Below are 17,743 nucleotides of genomic sequence, written 5' to 3' on the forward strand. Positions count from 1 at the left end.
TTAGTTAATGAAAAACCATGTCCCATGATTGAGAAAGTAATTCCCAACTGGTATCTAGAATATTATTCTGGGGTGGGTGTATATGCTTATCTTATTTGACTTGATGGCTGAATTGATGGTTTAGATGTACATTCATTATAACAAGCAGTAAAGTTATTGTCTCTGTAAGCATACTTGCGCCTGAACTGAATTTACTTCATTCATCCATTAAACAAATGTCTATCAATCACTTATCATGCGCCCAGGCCCTGTTACCCTGAAGCCTGAGTGGGGAGTGGTAAGTCTAGGTGAGAAAATTTCAGTTCCAAGAAGGAATAAAACATACTGGCTTCATTTTGTAATGATGAGGTTGTTTTTTTTTTTTTTTTTTTTTTGATGAGGTTGTTAAATACCAAAAATACTGGTTTGAGGGTGTTTGCTTTTCAGTTTTATGAAGTTGGTCAAGGAAAGAATTCCACATATATAGTCAACTGCATCCTATGTCTTATCACTCATTTAAAGATTAAAGGTTTCCATGGCATTGAAGTCAGAATATAGGATCAGATTCTGCTTTTAATATGTCAGCAGATCGTGTAGACTTGAGAGATCTGCACAATGCCCTCACTGAATCTGTGAAATAAAAGCACCAGGAATGAGAATCAAAGTAATATGAAATGTAGAGTTTTATTGTTGACAAGTCGCCATCGTTGCTCCAGCATCAAGAACAAAGCAAAAAAGCTCACCTACATATGTTTTTTTCTATGTCTTTTCATTGTCTGACCTCACTTTAATGTCATAGAAGTCTTCATATTAGCCACATGAAAACCTTAAAAATTTTGGAATTTGAAATCTGAAGACTGGCACCCTTCCACAGATTATAATTTTAATCTCAAAAACAAAAATGTCAGAACTGTAACTGAATCCATATACATTATTCAAAGCATAGTTGGTAGTAGGACTAAGATTCAAAGAATATCCAAACTGAGGTAAGTGATTACGCCACAGATAGGACCACAACCAGTTGTTGGTGCTTAGGTAAGAAGGGATGTTAGCCTCCTCAGTAATTTAACTGATCTGACCATGTTAGAAGGCTTAAGCTAATAGGAAAATTCAAAAGACAGTAAGAAATGTGACTCAAATGGTTTCACTTTGGGTCATTGGTATGGGAATTCTCCCTACAAGTGCTACAGTGCAGTGGAAAAGGATAGCTCTGTTTTCAGGAACATGAGGGCAAGGAAGCATCTAGAAACCTTAACACATCAGCAATTAGCTGATTGCCAGTGGAGGATAAGCATACCAGGGAGTACAATCCCAGTGCTCTGTGCCCAACAGGTTTTTGAAAGACTCTCAACCTGCTCGTCTCTCTGTTGGTAAAACAAACATTTGTTAAACTCTAATGCTGTAAAGCAGAGAAAAACTATTTCAGGGAGACCCACTGTCTCCTCAGAAATCTGAAAGGCTATCATAAATGAGACATTCCCCCTTTTCTGTTGTTTCAAAAGGCTAATGAGTAGAAGTCACCAGGAGGCAATGTGTGCCCAATGTTATGAAGGCCTTTGTAGCTTGAGACCATTCATTCTTTAGTTTTTTCAAGGCACAACTGAAAAGTTTGACACAACTAGCCATGAACAGTGGGACAAGAATCATTTCACTTGGGAATTGAAAAGGGTCTTTATAAAGTAAAAAGCCATTAGGACCTAATGTTTAGTGGGAAAACACTAAAAGCATTTCCATAAGTTGAAGTCACAGACACAAGGTTAAAAATAAAAAGTCATAGGGGCACCTGGGTGGCCCAGTTGTTGAGCATCTGACCTTGGTTTCAGCTCAGGTCATGATCTTGTGATTGTGGGATGGAGCTCCATCTCGGGCTCCGTGCGTAGTGCAAAGTCTGCTTCACATCCTTTCTCCCTCTCCCTCTGCCCCTCCCCACTTGTGCTCTCTCTCTCTCAAATATATACATATATATAAAGTCATGAAGTGGCAACTTCACCTACCAAGAATTATAAATTATAAAGCTATGATAATGAAAGACTGCATGGCAGTGGGGCATAAATAGATGGATCTATAGAACAGATTATACATTCTAAAGGTCAGGAATAGAGCAAAACACAGGCTCTTGAGTGTATAATAATGGAATTATTTCAAATCAGAAGGGAAAATGATGGGTTTTCTTACTGGGACAGCTGGATAGCCATACCAAAAAAATAAAATTGGATTACTAATTTCACACTTCCTACTGAAACAAAGTTCAGATGATAAAAGATCGAATTTTTAAAAATGGAATCACTGGATACTACAAAAAAACGTGAGAGAGGATTTTTAAATATGAGACAAGAAATAAAGCTATTTTTAAGAGATTGATAAATTCAACTAAATTAGCATTTAAAAATATCCATAACATATGCAGCGTCACTTACCAGCAGCAAGATGTCAATCAAAACCATAGTGATCTATCACCTCCTACCTCTTAGAATCAGTAGAATCGAAAGATAAGTAATAACAAGTGTTGGTGAGGATGTGTAGAAAGGGGAGCCCTCTGACACTGTTGATGGGAAGGCAAAATGGTGCAGTCACTATGGAAACAGTATGGAGTTTCCTCAAAAAATTAAAAATAGAGCAACTGTACAATCCAGCAATTTCACTTCTGGGTATTTATCCAAAGAAAAATGAAAATGCTAACTTGAAAAGATATCTGCACCCCCATGTTCAGTTCACTGCAACATTATTTACAATAGCTAGGATACAGAAACAACCTAAGTGTCCATCAAAGGATTAAAGATGTGAGATATATCTCTACACAGACCTAGACCTAGATATAGATGTACCTCACACTGGAATAGTACCCAGCCATGAAAAAGGAATGAGATCGTGCCATTTGTGACAACCTGGACAGAACTAGAGGGTATAATGATAAGTGAAATAAGTCAGAGAAAGACAAATACCACTATTTCACTGATATATGGAATCTGAAAAAGAAAAAAGAGCAAACAAAGAAAAACAGAAACATACTCATAAATACAGAGAACAATCTGGTGGTTGCCAGAGAAGGGGAGGTGGGGGAGAGGATGGGTGAGGTATGGGAAGGGGATGAAAAGGCATAAACTTCTACTTATAAAATAAGTAAGACATGAGGATACAATGTACAATATAGGGAATGTAGCTAATAGTATGTAATAACTTTGTATGCTAACAGATGATAGATTTACTGTGATCAATTCATGAGGCATGTAAATGTTGAATCACTATTTTATATACCTGAACCTAATATAATATTGTATGGCAACTACATATGAATAAAAAAGATGCATGGCTAAAAATCTTCAAAACAAATTTGCAACTCATGTTGTAGATGAGGGCTAATGTTCTTTCAAAAAAAAAAAAAAAAAAGAGAGAGCTTCTACAAAGCAATACGAAAAATACTTACAGCCCAACAAGAAAAAAATGGGTAAAGGAAATGAACAGTTCACAGAAAAGGAAGTACATGGTTCTGAAACATATGAAATGATGTTCAACCCAATAATAATAATGCACACTGGAACTATAATAAGATTCCATCTTCTAGCTATAAGTTGTCAAAGATCAAAAGTTTTATCATATCCTGTATAGCCAAGGGTATGAAGAACCAGACAGTCTTGTATGCTGCTAGCCTGTGTAAAACAACTACAGCCTCAATGGAAACAGTTTGGTAATATCTATCAAAATCCAAAATGTACATGCTGTTATACATTCTATTTCTAGGACTTTATCCTGCATACATCCTGGTACATGTATGAAATGATATACAAGGTTTTTTCTGAAGCATGGTTTGTGTTAACAAGAAAATGGAAACAAGTACCTTTCAATTGGTCAAATAAATCAAATTATATCTTAAAACACACTATAACAGAATTGTTTTTAAAATTGAGGCAGTTCTATATGCATTGGTATAGGATACTCACCAAGAAATATTTTTAAACAAGAAAAGCAAGGTGGTGAAAATACCTATAGCCTGGCACCATTTGTTGAAAAAACATAGATGTTTGTATATGCAGAGACTACCTGAAAGGATAAATGTGAATCAGGTAAGAGTAATTGTCTCTAGAGAGAAGAACCGAGTGGGTGACAGATAAATGGAAAGGAGTCTTAATTTTCACTGTATCCCTTTGGTATCTTTGAATCAGTGCCATATGTACATATTACCCAAAATCAATTAAATAATTTACTTTTAAGCTCAGGAGTTGGTTGAATGTGTTTGCAGGACACACATTAATTTGAATTTTGTAAAGTAGCTTCTCTAGGAATTCGACAAATCAACAATTTGTGTAGGATGGGAGAAAGGATGTACATGTGCTTAAGGTCACCTGAGGGGCTGGTAACCCTGAGGAGTGACCGCCTCTGCACTGGCATGTCTAGCGCCTAGACTGAAGCATGTTTTCTCTGCAGAGGAGGGGGGGCGGTGTGTGTACAAACAATATGGAGGAATCCAGTGCCATCACTCCTGGAAGCAGCCTACGGATGGTGCTGTCGCTGCAGTGCATGACAGATGGCTAAATACGAATTGTTTGTTAAAAACACAGTGGGTTCTTGCGAGCATTCCTGTTGGCCGCACCCACATTCAGCCAGTCAGTCAACGCTGTTTAACGTGAGCCGTGAACAGAGTAGAGTGCGGGCCCCTGGGCCCAGCCAGTGAAGTAGCATTTCCCCAGCCTGCGTGGACACCCTAGACCTTCTGCATCGGAAGCTCCTAAGGGCACCCGTGAATCTAAGCTTTTACAAGCAGCCCAGTTGACTTTTATGATCAGTTTTAGGCTTGGGAAACATACTCATAAATAGAGTGGGGTGAGAAGAGGTAGGAGGGAGAAAGTGGGGAAAGAAGAAAAATCCATGAGAACGTAAGCAACATCAAATGCAAGAACTAATTGTTGCTCATCATTACAAAATGAAGCCAGTATGTTGGGAGCCATTTAAAAAAACTTTAACTACCTGTAAACATGGAACCTTTTGGTTTAAGGTGAAACATTTTGGTTAAATCAGGATTAAGAAGACAATTCTTTATATTTTGATTTTTGGTTTTGAAACTTGGTAAATAAAAATTTTTGAATAAGACTTTTTCTTCTGATAAGTGAGGATATTATGGGATTCAGCGTTAACTAAACATCACTATTAGTTCGTGATAGCGTAGAAACACGAGGGCTGAATGCTGCCAACCATGGGACCTGGGCTTTCCTGTAATTAGATCTCTCACAAAATCCAAGTGAGCCAAAGGATTCCAGTAGAAGGATCCTGGATTTTTGTTTTCTCTGTAGTTCCCCCTCCAAAGCCTGAATGATACCATTTCTATTTCAGGCAGAGGATTCCAGGAGCCTAGTAACCATTCCTCTGGATTCTAAGCTTTCCTATACCACTCAGAGGCCACCTGTGTGGACAATTACTTGAGGTCCCCATACAACTGCCTGCCCAGAATGGTGATTTAACACGACGCTTTCAGATCCAGTTGAAAAATGATTACATCAGGAATGTTTTTGCATCTTTTATAAAACTCCTCTTAAAGACAATCACTATTATCTTGTTCAATAGCCCTTATATAAAGATCTACATGAAAAATTCATCTTAGAGCTGAATGTCAAGAAATATAATTGTCTCTTAGTGAAATGTTATGCTTCCTTTTTATAAAAAGATGAGTTATGTAATCTCTTTCTTTCTCCCTCTTGCTGTCTCCCCCTCTCTCCCGTTTTCACCTTAGCTACCAGGAAGTTCAGATTTAAATTTTATGTTCCATTGAGCTACTGTTCTTAACCTGTACTTTCTGATACAATCTCTTCACCCCAGCATGATCTGGCTCTTGTTTTCACAGGATTGTTTCCAGTGGTTCTATTATGTCTGGGTCTTTTAATGTGAACAACTTGAATACTTTTGGAAATTGACAGAACATAAGTTAGAAGTGAAGGAACAGCCTAGGTTTCCATTGACTGAAGTTTTACTATACAACCAGAAGGTGTTTAAGATTGTAAATGATCACGGTCAAATCAGATTCATTTGGGAAGAAAGATTTCATTTAGGAAAAGTCGAATGTCAAGAATACCAGGGTGGGGTGGAGGGGTGGAAATCATCCCACAGTTCACTCTCCCAAGGGCTCCCTCCTGAGGAGGATTACCTGGGTCAGGAAAACAATACCATAAAAAGACTGCCTATTAGCTCTTAAATAATCCTGAATTTTTGCCCATTCACGTCAGTGATCCTCTTGTCACCCTGTGAAGCAAGCATGGGGCAGGAATAACTGCCTCCTTTGTCCCCAGGTTGTGAAGGTCAAATCATTTGCCCTTGACCATTGGTCATCACCTATCCAGCTGAAAACCTGGTATAAAGCTTTTTTAAAAAAGAAAGAAATACTGGGATTCTTCATCTCCTGTTTAGGTACAGAGTTCATTAGAAAACTTGCCCTTATCTGTCCTTATTATCCAGACACAGCAGCGGGTGTCCCCAGCTAGAAAACCCAACTGTGACAGACATTTCTGTTCCTGCCCCACCACATGTGGCCCGGAATGCTGGAAGCAGGAAGAACATGAGCTGACAGGCCCAGCACCCAGAGCCCAGCCCACCCTGAGGATGTTTCGGGGAGGGCGGCCTAGAGAAGGTCTCTGTACCCCTACGGCCTCAGCCAGGGAGGGGAGCGGGAAGTTCACTACCAACTACTTTTGTGGTGTATTGAGTCTCACAGATTTGTCATTCAGTACACAGCTTCTCTCTGCACAGCCCACACAGCTAATCCCTGTACTATATTTCTCTCAGTTTTCCCTCCTCCACCCACAGTTCTGCTGACTTCTCTCCACACAGGAGAGACAGAACAGCTGAGGAAACAGCCGAGCGGTGGAAAATTTTTGAAAGTGTTTTGAGCCCACCCAACCTGAGGAGAGCATTCAAAGAAAAACAGGAAAGGGTGAGTAGGAGCTCCCTCAGCCCCCACACACAAGCCGTGGATTGTCACTCCCGCCTACCCCCAATCCCAACAGGGGCTGACTGCTGGGACCCAGCCATGGTGCCCACACACAAAAATATGCAAATGTGTTTTCTGTGAGGATTATGGAATGGAGGCAATTGCTTCGCTATTTCAGATACCACGTCGTGGGACTTGGGGCTCAGGAGGCTCATTCCATTCAAACACTCACCACAAGAGTCCAACCAGTACCTTTGATCTTAAATCAGAATATTTAGAGGCCATCATACTGGGAGAATGAATGCAGGTCTGAAGATGAATGTATTTCTGTTCTGGCAACCAAAATCAGATTCCCCAGTCTAAAGGCTAATCAATGCCCTTCGTGTGTGTGTGTGTGTGTGTGTGTGTGTGTGTGTGTGTGTGTGTTCCTATTACTCATCCTTTTCTCCATTCTTTTCATTTCCTTTAAATTTCTCTCCCTACTCCAGACTAGAGTCTTTAAGGCTGTCTGTCTTTTCAGGGATTGGGGGTGAAAAAGAGTTGTGAACTCATCTGAGGATTACCTCAGCTCTCTTTTACCAGAGATTTCAGCCAGTTAGATAACTTGAGGGTGATAGGACAAAGAGGAATTTGGCGACTCCTCTCATTTGTCCACTTATTCATTCATTAAACAGAACTTTATTGAATATCTACACAGGCACAGTCCCCATCCTCACCCAATTAACCTAGCCATATTTAAAAGAATTAATCTTTGATCACCCCTTACTCCCCAGTAGTGACCTCTGGATCAATTTTTAGATCTGGTTTAGCAAAGGATTTTTTTAAAAGAACCCAGAACCAAAAAAAGGGTTATGCAATCAATGGCTAAGAAGATTGTGAGTGCTGTTTTCTATTAGTGATCCATTAACCAGTTTCCAGCCCACAGACTAGGCTGGTCCTATCTCCTACCTAAGCATCCAAGCTCTAAAATTAACTCATTCACCATTCTTTCCTACTTTGTCAGCACAGGTTATTTTGTTTCCATTTTAAATAAGAGACCATCCTTAAATCCAGCCTACCTTTTCTTGTTGGTATCAGTGTTATGTGCTCAGTGCTAATTGAACACATATTTATTGAGTAGCTACAATATGCCAGGTACTGTCCAAGACACCAGGACTACAAATTTTCATCATGATCCCTTCATGAAGTCAACAAGTGAGTGGGATCAGACAACTCTTGGCTTACAGTTTTTTTTTTAAAAGATTTTATTTACTTATTCATGAAAGACACAGAGAGAGAAAGGCAGAGACGTAAGCAGAAAGAGAAGCAGGCTCCATGTAGGGTGCCTGATGTGGGTCTCGATCCTGAGACCGCAGATTACACCCTGAGTCAGGGGCAGGTGCTCAACCACTGGGCCACCCAGGCGTCCCAACTTACTATTCTTTACAAGATACAAAACAACTCTAATTATGGACTGCTGTGCCAAAAAACCAAGGTGAAGAATGTGGTTCTAATACAATGGAATAGTAGGGATTATTTGCACTTGTTGACTACAGGTGATAAACTTTTAAGTTTCTTTGTTTATCAATTCTATCTGACTAGCTGTGTACAATTGTTATGTTAGTGATAGAGCAATATAGATGATGGTTAAATAGTTAATAATGTTTTATAGAGTTTTGAACCATCCAATCCTGTAAGAAATGTTTTCAAGTTGGTTTTAAGAACCAGATAGTTGAAAGACTAAATAAAGCACGTGGCCACTCCCATAGAGCAGACTTTTCCTTCCTTCTGGAACTCTTAAATTAGAGAACCAAAAGAGATACAAATGAGTTTTGCAGCTCTGGGCCTCTGAGATAAAAGATGAATTATTCCAGTCTCTTGACGTTAACCTGCAGTATGAGACACTGAGGCTACTTGTATTGATGAGGGATGGCTCCAGTGTGATACATCAGCAATAGACTTAGTATATGAACAGAGTAGTGATTTGTGGCCAACATATTTGTGCTTGCTTCAAGAAATTATTTTTTTGTCAGACTTGGCAGGGATCCAGAGGCTGGAGAGTCATCCCTGGCTTGTGGATTGGACATACCATTCCACCTCCTGGAACTGAGGAGTCTTTTAGCACCTAATTGGAAAACAGCTCCATCTCCAACACAACTCCAAACTATCAACAAGGATCTGCATGTGAATCTCCCTTCACTTTAAACTTGCTGGACTATATTCATTCAATAACAAAGGATCCTTGCATTGTTCTCTAACTACTAGGAACTTCGGCTTATCCAGCCTCTCAGATGCTCTCCTTTAACAAGAAAAATTAAAATGAACTGGCTTAAAGTCTCATATAAAATAATGACAAGCCTTATGTTTTAATTAGCTCACCTTTTGTCTTAATAAAATTAGTGGGTGGCCATTTTTTTTCTTACAAATGGAACTGTCATTGGTTTCTTTGGCTTTGATAGAAGGATTTGTTTGGAATATATTATTCATTGGTGATACTAAAAGAACATTTTGTTTGTTTTGTTTTGAGGGCCCCAGGGTGATCAGGAAAAGGAAAAACATTGATTAAAGAGGTTTTGAATAATAGTACTGCACTCTCTCTTTATAATTTTCATGTGACAAAAGAACTATAACACATAATAACTCCGTGTTGTCAGGCTGTTGAGGTATGCTAACTCAGTCTATGTAATAAAACAAGATTTAGAACTGATGGAGAGGGATGGCTGGGTGGCTCAGTGGTTGAGCGTCTGCCTTTGGCTCAGGTCATGGGATCGAGTCCTGCTTCGGGCTCCCCACAGGAAGCCTGCTTCACCCTCTGCCTGTGTCTCCACCTCTCTCTGTCTGTCTCTCATGAATAAATAAATAAAATCTAAAAAAATAAAAATAAAAAAAACTGGATGGAGAAAATAAGACCGATCTGAGTTTAAATCCTGACTCCAATTTCTCACTCCATCATTTAATACCTTGACCAAATTATTTAACTTCCTTGAATCTCATTTAATGGAGATCATCACCTCACCTCCCTCCTAGGATTGCTGAGAGGGTTGAATGTGAGACTCAGCCCAGTTCCTGGCATGGTGAAGACCCTCAATGGATGACATTTCCTCATTCATCCCTCCTTTCCCTTCTCCCTGTAGCCACATTTATGAGAAGACATCACAGTTCCCCTAGTGAGAGTGCTACTAGGTCTCAGGGTTTCCAGATCTCTGCTGATTTAAGAATCCAATTGTGCTGATATTATTTATGCAAATGTCAGCCAGGGACCGATGCCATACCAAGAATGAGTCATTTCAGAGCTCTCCTTTAACAGTCTAATTTTGCCTCAGAAAGAACTGGGTTTTCCTCACTGATGGTGGAGAACAGTGGGAGAGATTCCCAAGGACGCAGGCACTGCTGATACAGAGTTCTCATGACACCGAGGGCTTTTGTGGAGAAGGTCCAGAACTCCTCTAAGTGACAAGAAACAGGAATTAGCAGCTTGGGCTTTGAAATCTGACAAGATAGGGTTTGGATCCTGATTGTTACTCACTAGCTGAGTCCCCCTCTTTAAAGTGTCTGTTTTCTCTCAAGAGTTCTTATAAAAATTAAGGAAGGCAACGTGCATGAAGCATTTAGGACAGTGACCGGCACATAGTAAATGCTCAATAAAAGTCAGTTATACTCTCTTCTATCTCTATCTCCTTCTCTCTCTCCTATCTCTATCTCCTTCTCTCTCTCCTTTCCACCTTCTCTCTCTTCTTCTCTCACCCCGTCCTGGTCAGACTTTACCTCTGCTCTGTTTGCTAATTATTGAAGCCTGCCTGCCATCCAGCAGTTGGCACATTAACGGAGATGTTGTTTTTTACACATTTACTATGTTCTCACTTCTGCTGAAATGCTTACCTCCCACCCATACACACCCCAGTCAACATTAATTCATTCTTTGATCATTATTTTATGAAGCCTGTCTTCACATACTTAAAAGAAACTATAATTATTGCTCAGTCATATGAAACTGCACATAACTAAGTAAATAGTTGTTGATTGATCCTGTAGATAATCAGGAGCTTAAATAATACACTTTATTAAAAAGCTGTCTAATTTCACACCATTATTTCTAAGTTTCATATTCTACCAAAATAGTTTATCTCAGTAAACTGCTTTTTTAAAAAGCTACATATGTCTCTATTAAAATATGAGCATTAATAATAATGATCTGAATATGCTTCATGGAAAGTGAAGTTGCTCTATTATCATGGATTGGAGGCTAAGAAATCACCACCTCGGTAAATAAGTTAATATTTACCAAATGCCCTCAGGATGCACAGCCCTTTATTGATAACTTTAAAGATTTATAAGTTTAGTGAGAGAGATTCCCATTTCTTTTTTTCCTGGAAAAATTCTTTATGCTTTCAGAGACACAGGTAGATTATAGATTATAGATTATATATGTATGTATAGATTAGAGATTATGTCTCTATACATATACATATATATACATATATATATATAATTAGCTTCTTTATATTGGCTTTATATCACCAATACAACAAGGAGACATAGATTTACATTATATACAAGCTTACTATTATTTTCCCAAGTTAGGTGTATCTATTCTGATATAACCACTAAAAAGTGCATGAAATATGCATAAATCCTGTCTAACGACTCAAGTTAAATATACCTCAAAGAATGTTCTATCTTATTAAAATTTGCATACATTTTTCTTACAAGGGAGTCATTATTCTACATTGTAGCATGTGTTTTATTACAAACTTGGAGTTCATTGATGAATAGTGATGGAACTGCAAATCAAGTCAACAGCTTAATTAGCTCAGCAGGATTTTAGAAAGCTCTTCCTCTGTGAGCAGTTAGGTTAGGACCTTCACCTGAGTTCCAGGCACCCTGGTCTCTCCCCATGGAGAGGTGAGGTCTCCTGAGGAGCAGATCCTTACCTGAGGCCCTCGCCCTCTGGAGAGTGCTGTCTGCAGTACTCCAGAGTGTAGGTTTCAGTGGCCTCTGGGTTGGCAGGGCGCCATCGGATGGTGGCCGTGTTCCAACACACTGTACAGTCCTCTGCGTGGATTACAGGGGTGGAAGGTGCTGCCAGAGAGAACCAAATCAATTATGGAATGGTCAACATCAGCTCTGCTTCCCTGGTACCGTGCGAAGAGCGCTTGGGCATTGTTTTAAATTTTTTATTAAAAAAAACATTCTTGGGGGATCCCTGGGTGGCTCAGCAGTTTCGCGCCTACCTTTGGCCCAGGGCACTATCCTGGAGTCCGGGATCGAGTCCCGCGTCAAGCTCCCGGCATGGAGCCTGCTTCTCCCTCTGCCTGTGTCTCTGCCTCTCTCTCTCTCTGTCTATCATAAATAAATAAAAACAAATCTTTAAAAAAAATAAAAAATACATTCTTGGGGTGCCTGGATGGCTCAGATAGTTAAGCATCTGCCTTTGGCTCAAGTCATGATCCCAGAGTCCTGGGATCAAGCCCTGCCTCCTTGCTTAGTGGGGAGTCTGCTTCTCCCTCTCCCTCTGTTCTTCCCTCAACTCATGCTCTCTCCTTCTATAATGAATAAATAAAATATTTTAAAAATAAAATTAAATAAAAAAATGCATTACTGGTTGAAAGCCCAAAAGATATGAAAATTTATATAATGAAAAGTCACCCTCCCACCTCTACCTTCCAAACTGCAGTTCCCACTCATCCCCAGAGAGCCTCTAATATTAGCTTCCTATAAATCCTACCAGTTTCTTTATACCTAAACAAGCAAATAAAAATAAAGAATCTTGTCTACCTCCCTTCACAGAAAAGTTAGCCATGATCTTGTCTTCAGTAGGTACGCAACACTTGTTGCGTACAAGTACGCAATACTTGTTTTGGAAGGCAAGAAGAAAGGATAAAATGGTAGGAATGAGTCATTTCTTCCTCTGAGATAGTTAAAATGATCTTCAAGGCAACCTTGAAGGCAAAATGATCTTATGCCACACCTACTTCAGCCCCTGTGGAAAGGTTCCATGTGGAAATGTATTCCCGGTTGACTATCATTGCTGAAAAATCTTCTGGGGCTCCTGGCACCCATGTAATGAAGCCTGGGCTTCTTTGGCAAACATACCCCCCACCCCATCCACTAGCCTTTCTTACCTCATCTCATTCTTCTCCTTGATTTTAAGTCAAAAGAAGTAATACCAAGTTTCTTATAGTGCCCTGCACACTCCATACTGTTTCTTACCTTGATGCCTCTGCTCATATGTTTTCTTCAAATGGAATACACTCCTTTAATGGATCCTTTAATGGCTTCCATTCAAGAATCAATTCTAAGAAGCCATTCCAGGTCCTCTCCCTCCCCAGGCTTTCTTAGAGAGAGGACACTCTTGTGAAGTGTTCTCGTAATAACTTGTAAATCATTAGATCATGGCTCTTGTCACAATTTTTTTATGATCTTCTGCTTTTGATCTCTCCCACTTGACTACAAGCTTCTTGAGAACAGGAACTCAGTTTTATTCATCACCATACACTCAGCATTCTACAACACCCAGCATACAACAGGTATTTAATACATGCACCTTAGTTGACCTTAGTAGTCTGCAAAGAAGTGAATACTGCCTCCCAACACCATTTTAACATCTCTTTACCTGTTCTAAAAATTGCCCTTTCACTGGGAAGGCTACATCCGGTGAAGTTCACAGCCATTACCCACACTTGATAGCATCGGTCAGGTTCCAGATCTTCAAAAATGCAGTAGCTTTCTTTCACTGTCAATCTGTATTCTTCCACCAAGTCTAGCATAAAATACAATTATAAACTCTAGAGTGTCTTCCGAAGTTAATTGAAAACTATAGCTATTGGAGGAATTGCTCTATTATTTTCAGTGGAAAATTCAAAGCGATAAATTTGCAGATAACATTCATTCTGTGATAGCTAGCACTTTAGAATATATAAGAAAGCAATGGCATGGGAAAAAGAGATACTGAGAGTGATGCATTCTTACTTGTAAACACTTATCAGAAAATAATAGCATATTAGTAAGATTCTGAGCTTCAGCGACCACAATTAAAATAACTTATTTTAACAGCAAATACTAAAATCGCATAGAGTTTATGTTAGCTTAAATCTCAGTAATATAGTCTCAGAAAATTCTTAAGAAGCAATGCCAGTATTTCAGGAGAGAGTATGTAACAAAATATGGACAACCCCATTTTTTCTAAATATATGATGCTATAAAGCACTTTCCCAAATTAGTAAACAATATTAGTATTCAGTACGATTTTCCAAGTTTCAGATCCTGGTTCCTTTTCATGAATTCCAGAATCTTTTCAACTACAGTGTTCCACAATTTATAGAAATACTTATATAATTTTGATAAGTCATAAACTATTCTATAAAGTAACTTGTTCAATCAAGACATTTCCTAAAATGTCTTAAGTTATTTTACTTTCAATATTGCAGTGGCATTATTACTCGATACCATGATGAACAAATCTGATCTCTCTTACTGAAATTTTTTCTCCTTTACAAAGAATTATTTTCATTTTTAAATTAGCCCATGGTCATTTTAGTTATCCTCCCTTATGTCTCTCAAAAGTCACATCTTCAAAACTCCTCCAGGGATCCCTGGGTGGCGCAGCGGTTTGGCGCCTGCCTTTGGCCCAGGGCGCGATCCTGGAGACCCGGGATCGAATCCCACATCGGGCTCCCGGTGCATGGAGCCTGCTTCTCCCTCTGCCTATGTCTCTGCGCCTCTCTCTCTCTCTGTGACTATCATAAAGAAAAAAAAAAAGAAAAAAAAAAAAGAAAACTCCTCCAGTTAAGAAGCCCAGATCATTTTCTTTTAAAGGAAATTTAGGAGCTCTTCAATATAGTTTCTTTAATTGCATCTTTCCAGCCCAATGAAGCTCTATACTTTCTGGATGGAAAGTTTGGTTTAAAGAGTCTCATAAGAACTTATACACCGAAAAACATTTCTCCTACATCCTCGAAACTATGGCTATAGTGGAATCATCTTCAGTGGAATCATCTTCTTCACCTGAGTCCTGTCACCCCAGCGCTTGTTACAACAGTGCACATAGAATGTGCTGGGGGGACCGTATACACAGCGTGGTATCACAGTATAGATCACCGGATTAGCTAACTGGCATCAGCAAATTTCAAGTTGTTGAATGAATGAGACACAGTACACATAAGTGTTTTGGGGGGCTGGGGTTGGAAGGAGGTGAAGCATTAAAAAAAAAAAAAAGCACTCCAGGCAATAAATTGGTGCTAAGAGGAGTTTTGGAGAGCCACAAAATTCCATATATATACAGCTAGATAGAGAGGAAGAAGAAGCGTGGTATAAGAAAACGAACCCTGAAACAAGCAAACAAAAACATAAGCTTTGGAGTCTCAAAGGACTGTGGTTGAATCCTACCCCTGTCACGTAAAAGTTGTGTGGCCTTGGGCAAATTATTTAACGTCACATCAGTTTTCTTATTTGCAAATGGAGATAATAACACTTACCTTGTTGTGCTGTGACAGGTATATGGTCATAGATAGCCAGTAAAATAAGCAGTCCTTAATAGATAAACTTGGCCAACGTTACACTATGCCTATGGTTGCCTTTTTGTTTTCTTTTTCCTAATTTAAATAAGTATGATATTTCAAAAAACTTAAATCTTGGTAACAGTGAAATATATAATAATTTGTTCCTTGTCACAAATTGGGCTCCTGAGTTTTGTAATAGCATGTCCATCCTGTCACATGCTCATCTGGTTTCCAAAATATGTGGATCTGTCTTCGACAAGCAATATACAATTGCCAGCACGCCAGCTCTGATTTATCAGGAAGTACAAACTCAAAGTATCTGGCTTCTAGGTCTTATTAGAAGTCCTACTGAGCAGAGAGACATTTACAGAGACTCAACTAAATATGTGTCATACATTTACTTTCACCTCTACATGCATATTAATTGGAGACACAAAGAGACTACACATATTGAGGCCTATGCCTTGAGAATTGTGAATCTTAAATTAACCTTAATGGTTTGTTTGCAGCTTTTATCAAGGTGTATCTGAGAAACCACTAACCATGACATCTAATACTGCATTTGCATTAAAATTATTATTATGTCCTGTATACAGCTCACTTCTCCTCTGCACATTGGTATGTGGTATTTTCTTTCTTCTTTTTTCTTTTCTTTTCTTTTCTTTTCTTTTCTTTTTTTTCTTTTTCTTTCTTTCTTTCTTTCTTTCTTTCTTTCTTTCTTTCTTTCCTTCCTTCCTTCCTTCCTTCCTTCCTTCCTTCCTTCCTTCCTTCCTTCCTTCCTTCCTTCCTTTCTTTCTTTCTTTCTTTCTTTCTTTCTTTCTTTCTTTCTTTCTTTCTTTCTTTCTTTCTTTCTTTTTTTTGTATACTGTCTTTTAAACTCAAGTACTAATTGAAATTTGTTCTCCCAGAAGTGCTGGTCAGTCTGTTGCCTCCTTTCTGAAAATGAGAATCTCTTACTTGCTCCTGTTATCCTGAGAACTCAAAGCCAAATTTGAATCTCAATTACAATATTCACCATTATGATATTTATCAATTTTCTTTTCCTTAATTCTGATTTCCAATTTTTGCCTATATGTTTTGTTTGCTTTATATGGTTGTTGGTTTCTTGTTGCTTTTGTATGTGGCTATAAATGCTTTGTGGAATGAGTCCTAATACGGTTATCTTCAAATTAAGCTGCAGAAATGTACATACACATGCATCTGTATTTGTGTTAGGAATCCTACCGTTTACTTCTTGGTCGTCTTGTGGCTCCTCCATGCAGTAAACCTGGAAGGAGTCAATGACATCTTCCTTGTTCATGCTCCAATAAACTGCAATTGTTGTACCAGTGGCAGAATTTGGTTCCTGAGGTTCTAATCTAGGAGGCTGTGGAACTGGAATATAATAAGTAAGATTTATTATCACTAATGCTGTTTTCACTCCTTGATTGTTTTTCTGTTTGCAAAAGTCACTTATACTTGTTGAAAAAAATTCAAAGAATACAGAACAGAGAGCAAAAGTGGAAGGGCTCCCTTGTTCTCAGCAATACCCACCCAAGGATATTCATTGGAGGCAACAACTGTGACATTTGAATGTGTATCCTTCCAAAAGGTTTTTATGCATTTGTGTGTGTATCTGTATATACACAGAGAAATAAAAACAGACCCCAAAATATGATCACTTGATAATACTCTTTTGTAGTTTTATATTCTGAGTAATAAACTTATACAGGGTAGAGGATGCATCAAATGATTTGGTTTTCCTTTAAAATGAAAACTTGAGTTGCTTTGCCACATAACCACTGTTGTATTCCTTCTACATAGAGTTTGTATTCACAACAGAGACAAATAAACCCCTTTCAGATCCAGTTGCCACAACACCAAAGCTGAAAAAAGACACATATGAATAAAATATAAAAATACTTTCTGAAATTACTATCCCATTTTCTCTAACATGGCTATATCTACAAATTCTTTAAAAAATTAAACAAAATATAAAAACTACATAGGAGAAAAAGTGCCGATTAATTGATTCAAAGATAAGGTTTAGATATCTAATATATCTCTATTATTCTGAATTGTAAATTCAGATAATATTCTCAAGTGTTTTCATAGAAATGTTTAAAGTTTACATTATGCATATTGAATATGAATGGTATGCGCAACACCATAAATCAAGCTCCTAGGCAACTCTCTTCAAAAATTTTGAGATACAAAGGCATTGAACATATTTTACAAATTAAGGGGAAATGTTATGCCTATAGTTGAAAAGATGTCATGCTTTTAAATTTGTTTGTGGTTATTTTTTTTTTCAGTCAATACTTCCTGAGAGATAAGCTTACCGAAATACTATGGGCCAGACTTTATGAGATTACTTTGTGAAAAGTCAACACCA

The 17,743-nt window shown here is 38.5% G+C and overlaps 1 protein-coding gene across 5 annotated transcripts in view; it reads right to left on the reverse strand.

Annotated features, from left to right (window-relative positions):
- CMYA5 (cardiomyopathy associated 5) overlaps positions 1-17,743 on the reverse strand; it is an 89,529-nt gene that overhangs the window by 11,085 nt on the left and 60,701 nt on the right. For 3 of the 5 annotated variants that reach the window (XR_012015452.1, XM_072793747.1, XM_072793750.1), the window contains 3 exons: positions 16,594-16,743; positions 13,485-13,631; positions 11,803-11,950 (listed from right to left, as the gene is read on the reverse strand). Coding sequence is in view for 2 of the 5 variants with exons in the window: in XM_072793747.1 (XP_072649848.1) it covers positions 11,803-11,950; positions 13,485-13,631; positions 16,594-16,743 (445 nt within the window). In the remaining 3 variants the exon portion in view is untranslated. Of the gene's footprint in view, positions 1-11,802; positions 11,951-12,102; positions 12,212-13,484; positions 13,632-16,593; positions 16,744-17,743 lie in introns of all 5 variants that reach the window. The other 2 variants (XR_012015453.1, XR_012015451.1) reach the window with 1 other exon arrangement.

Source organism: Canis lupus, chromosome 2, assembly GCF_048164855.1.
Source record: "Canis lupus baileyi chromosome 2, mCanLup2.hap1, whole genome shotgun sequence".
Taxonomy (NCBI): Eukaryota; Metazoa; Chordata; class Mammalia; order Carnivora; family Canidae; genus Canis; species Canis lupus.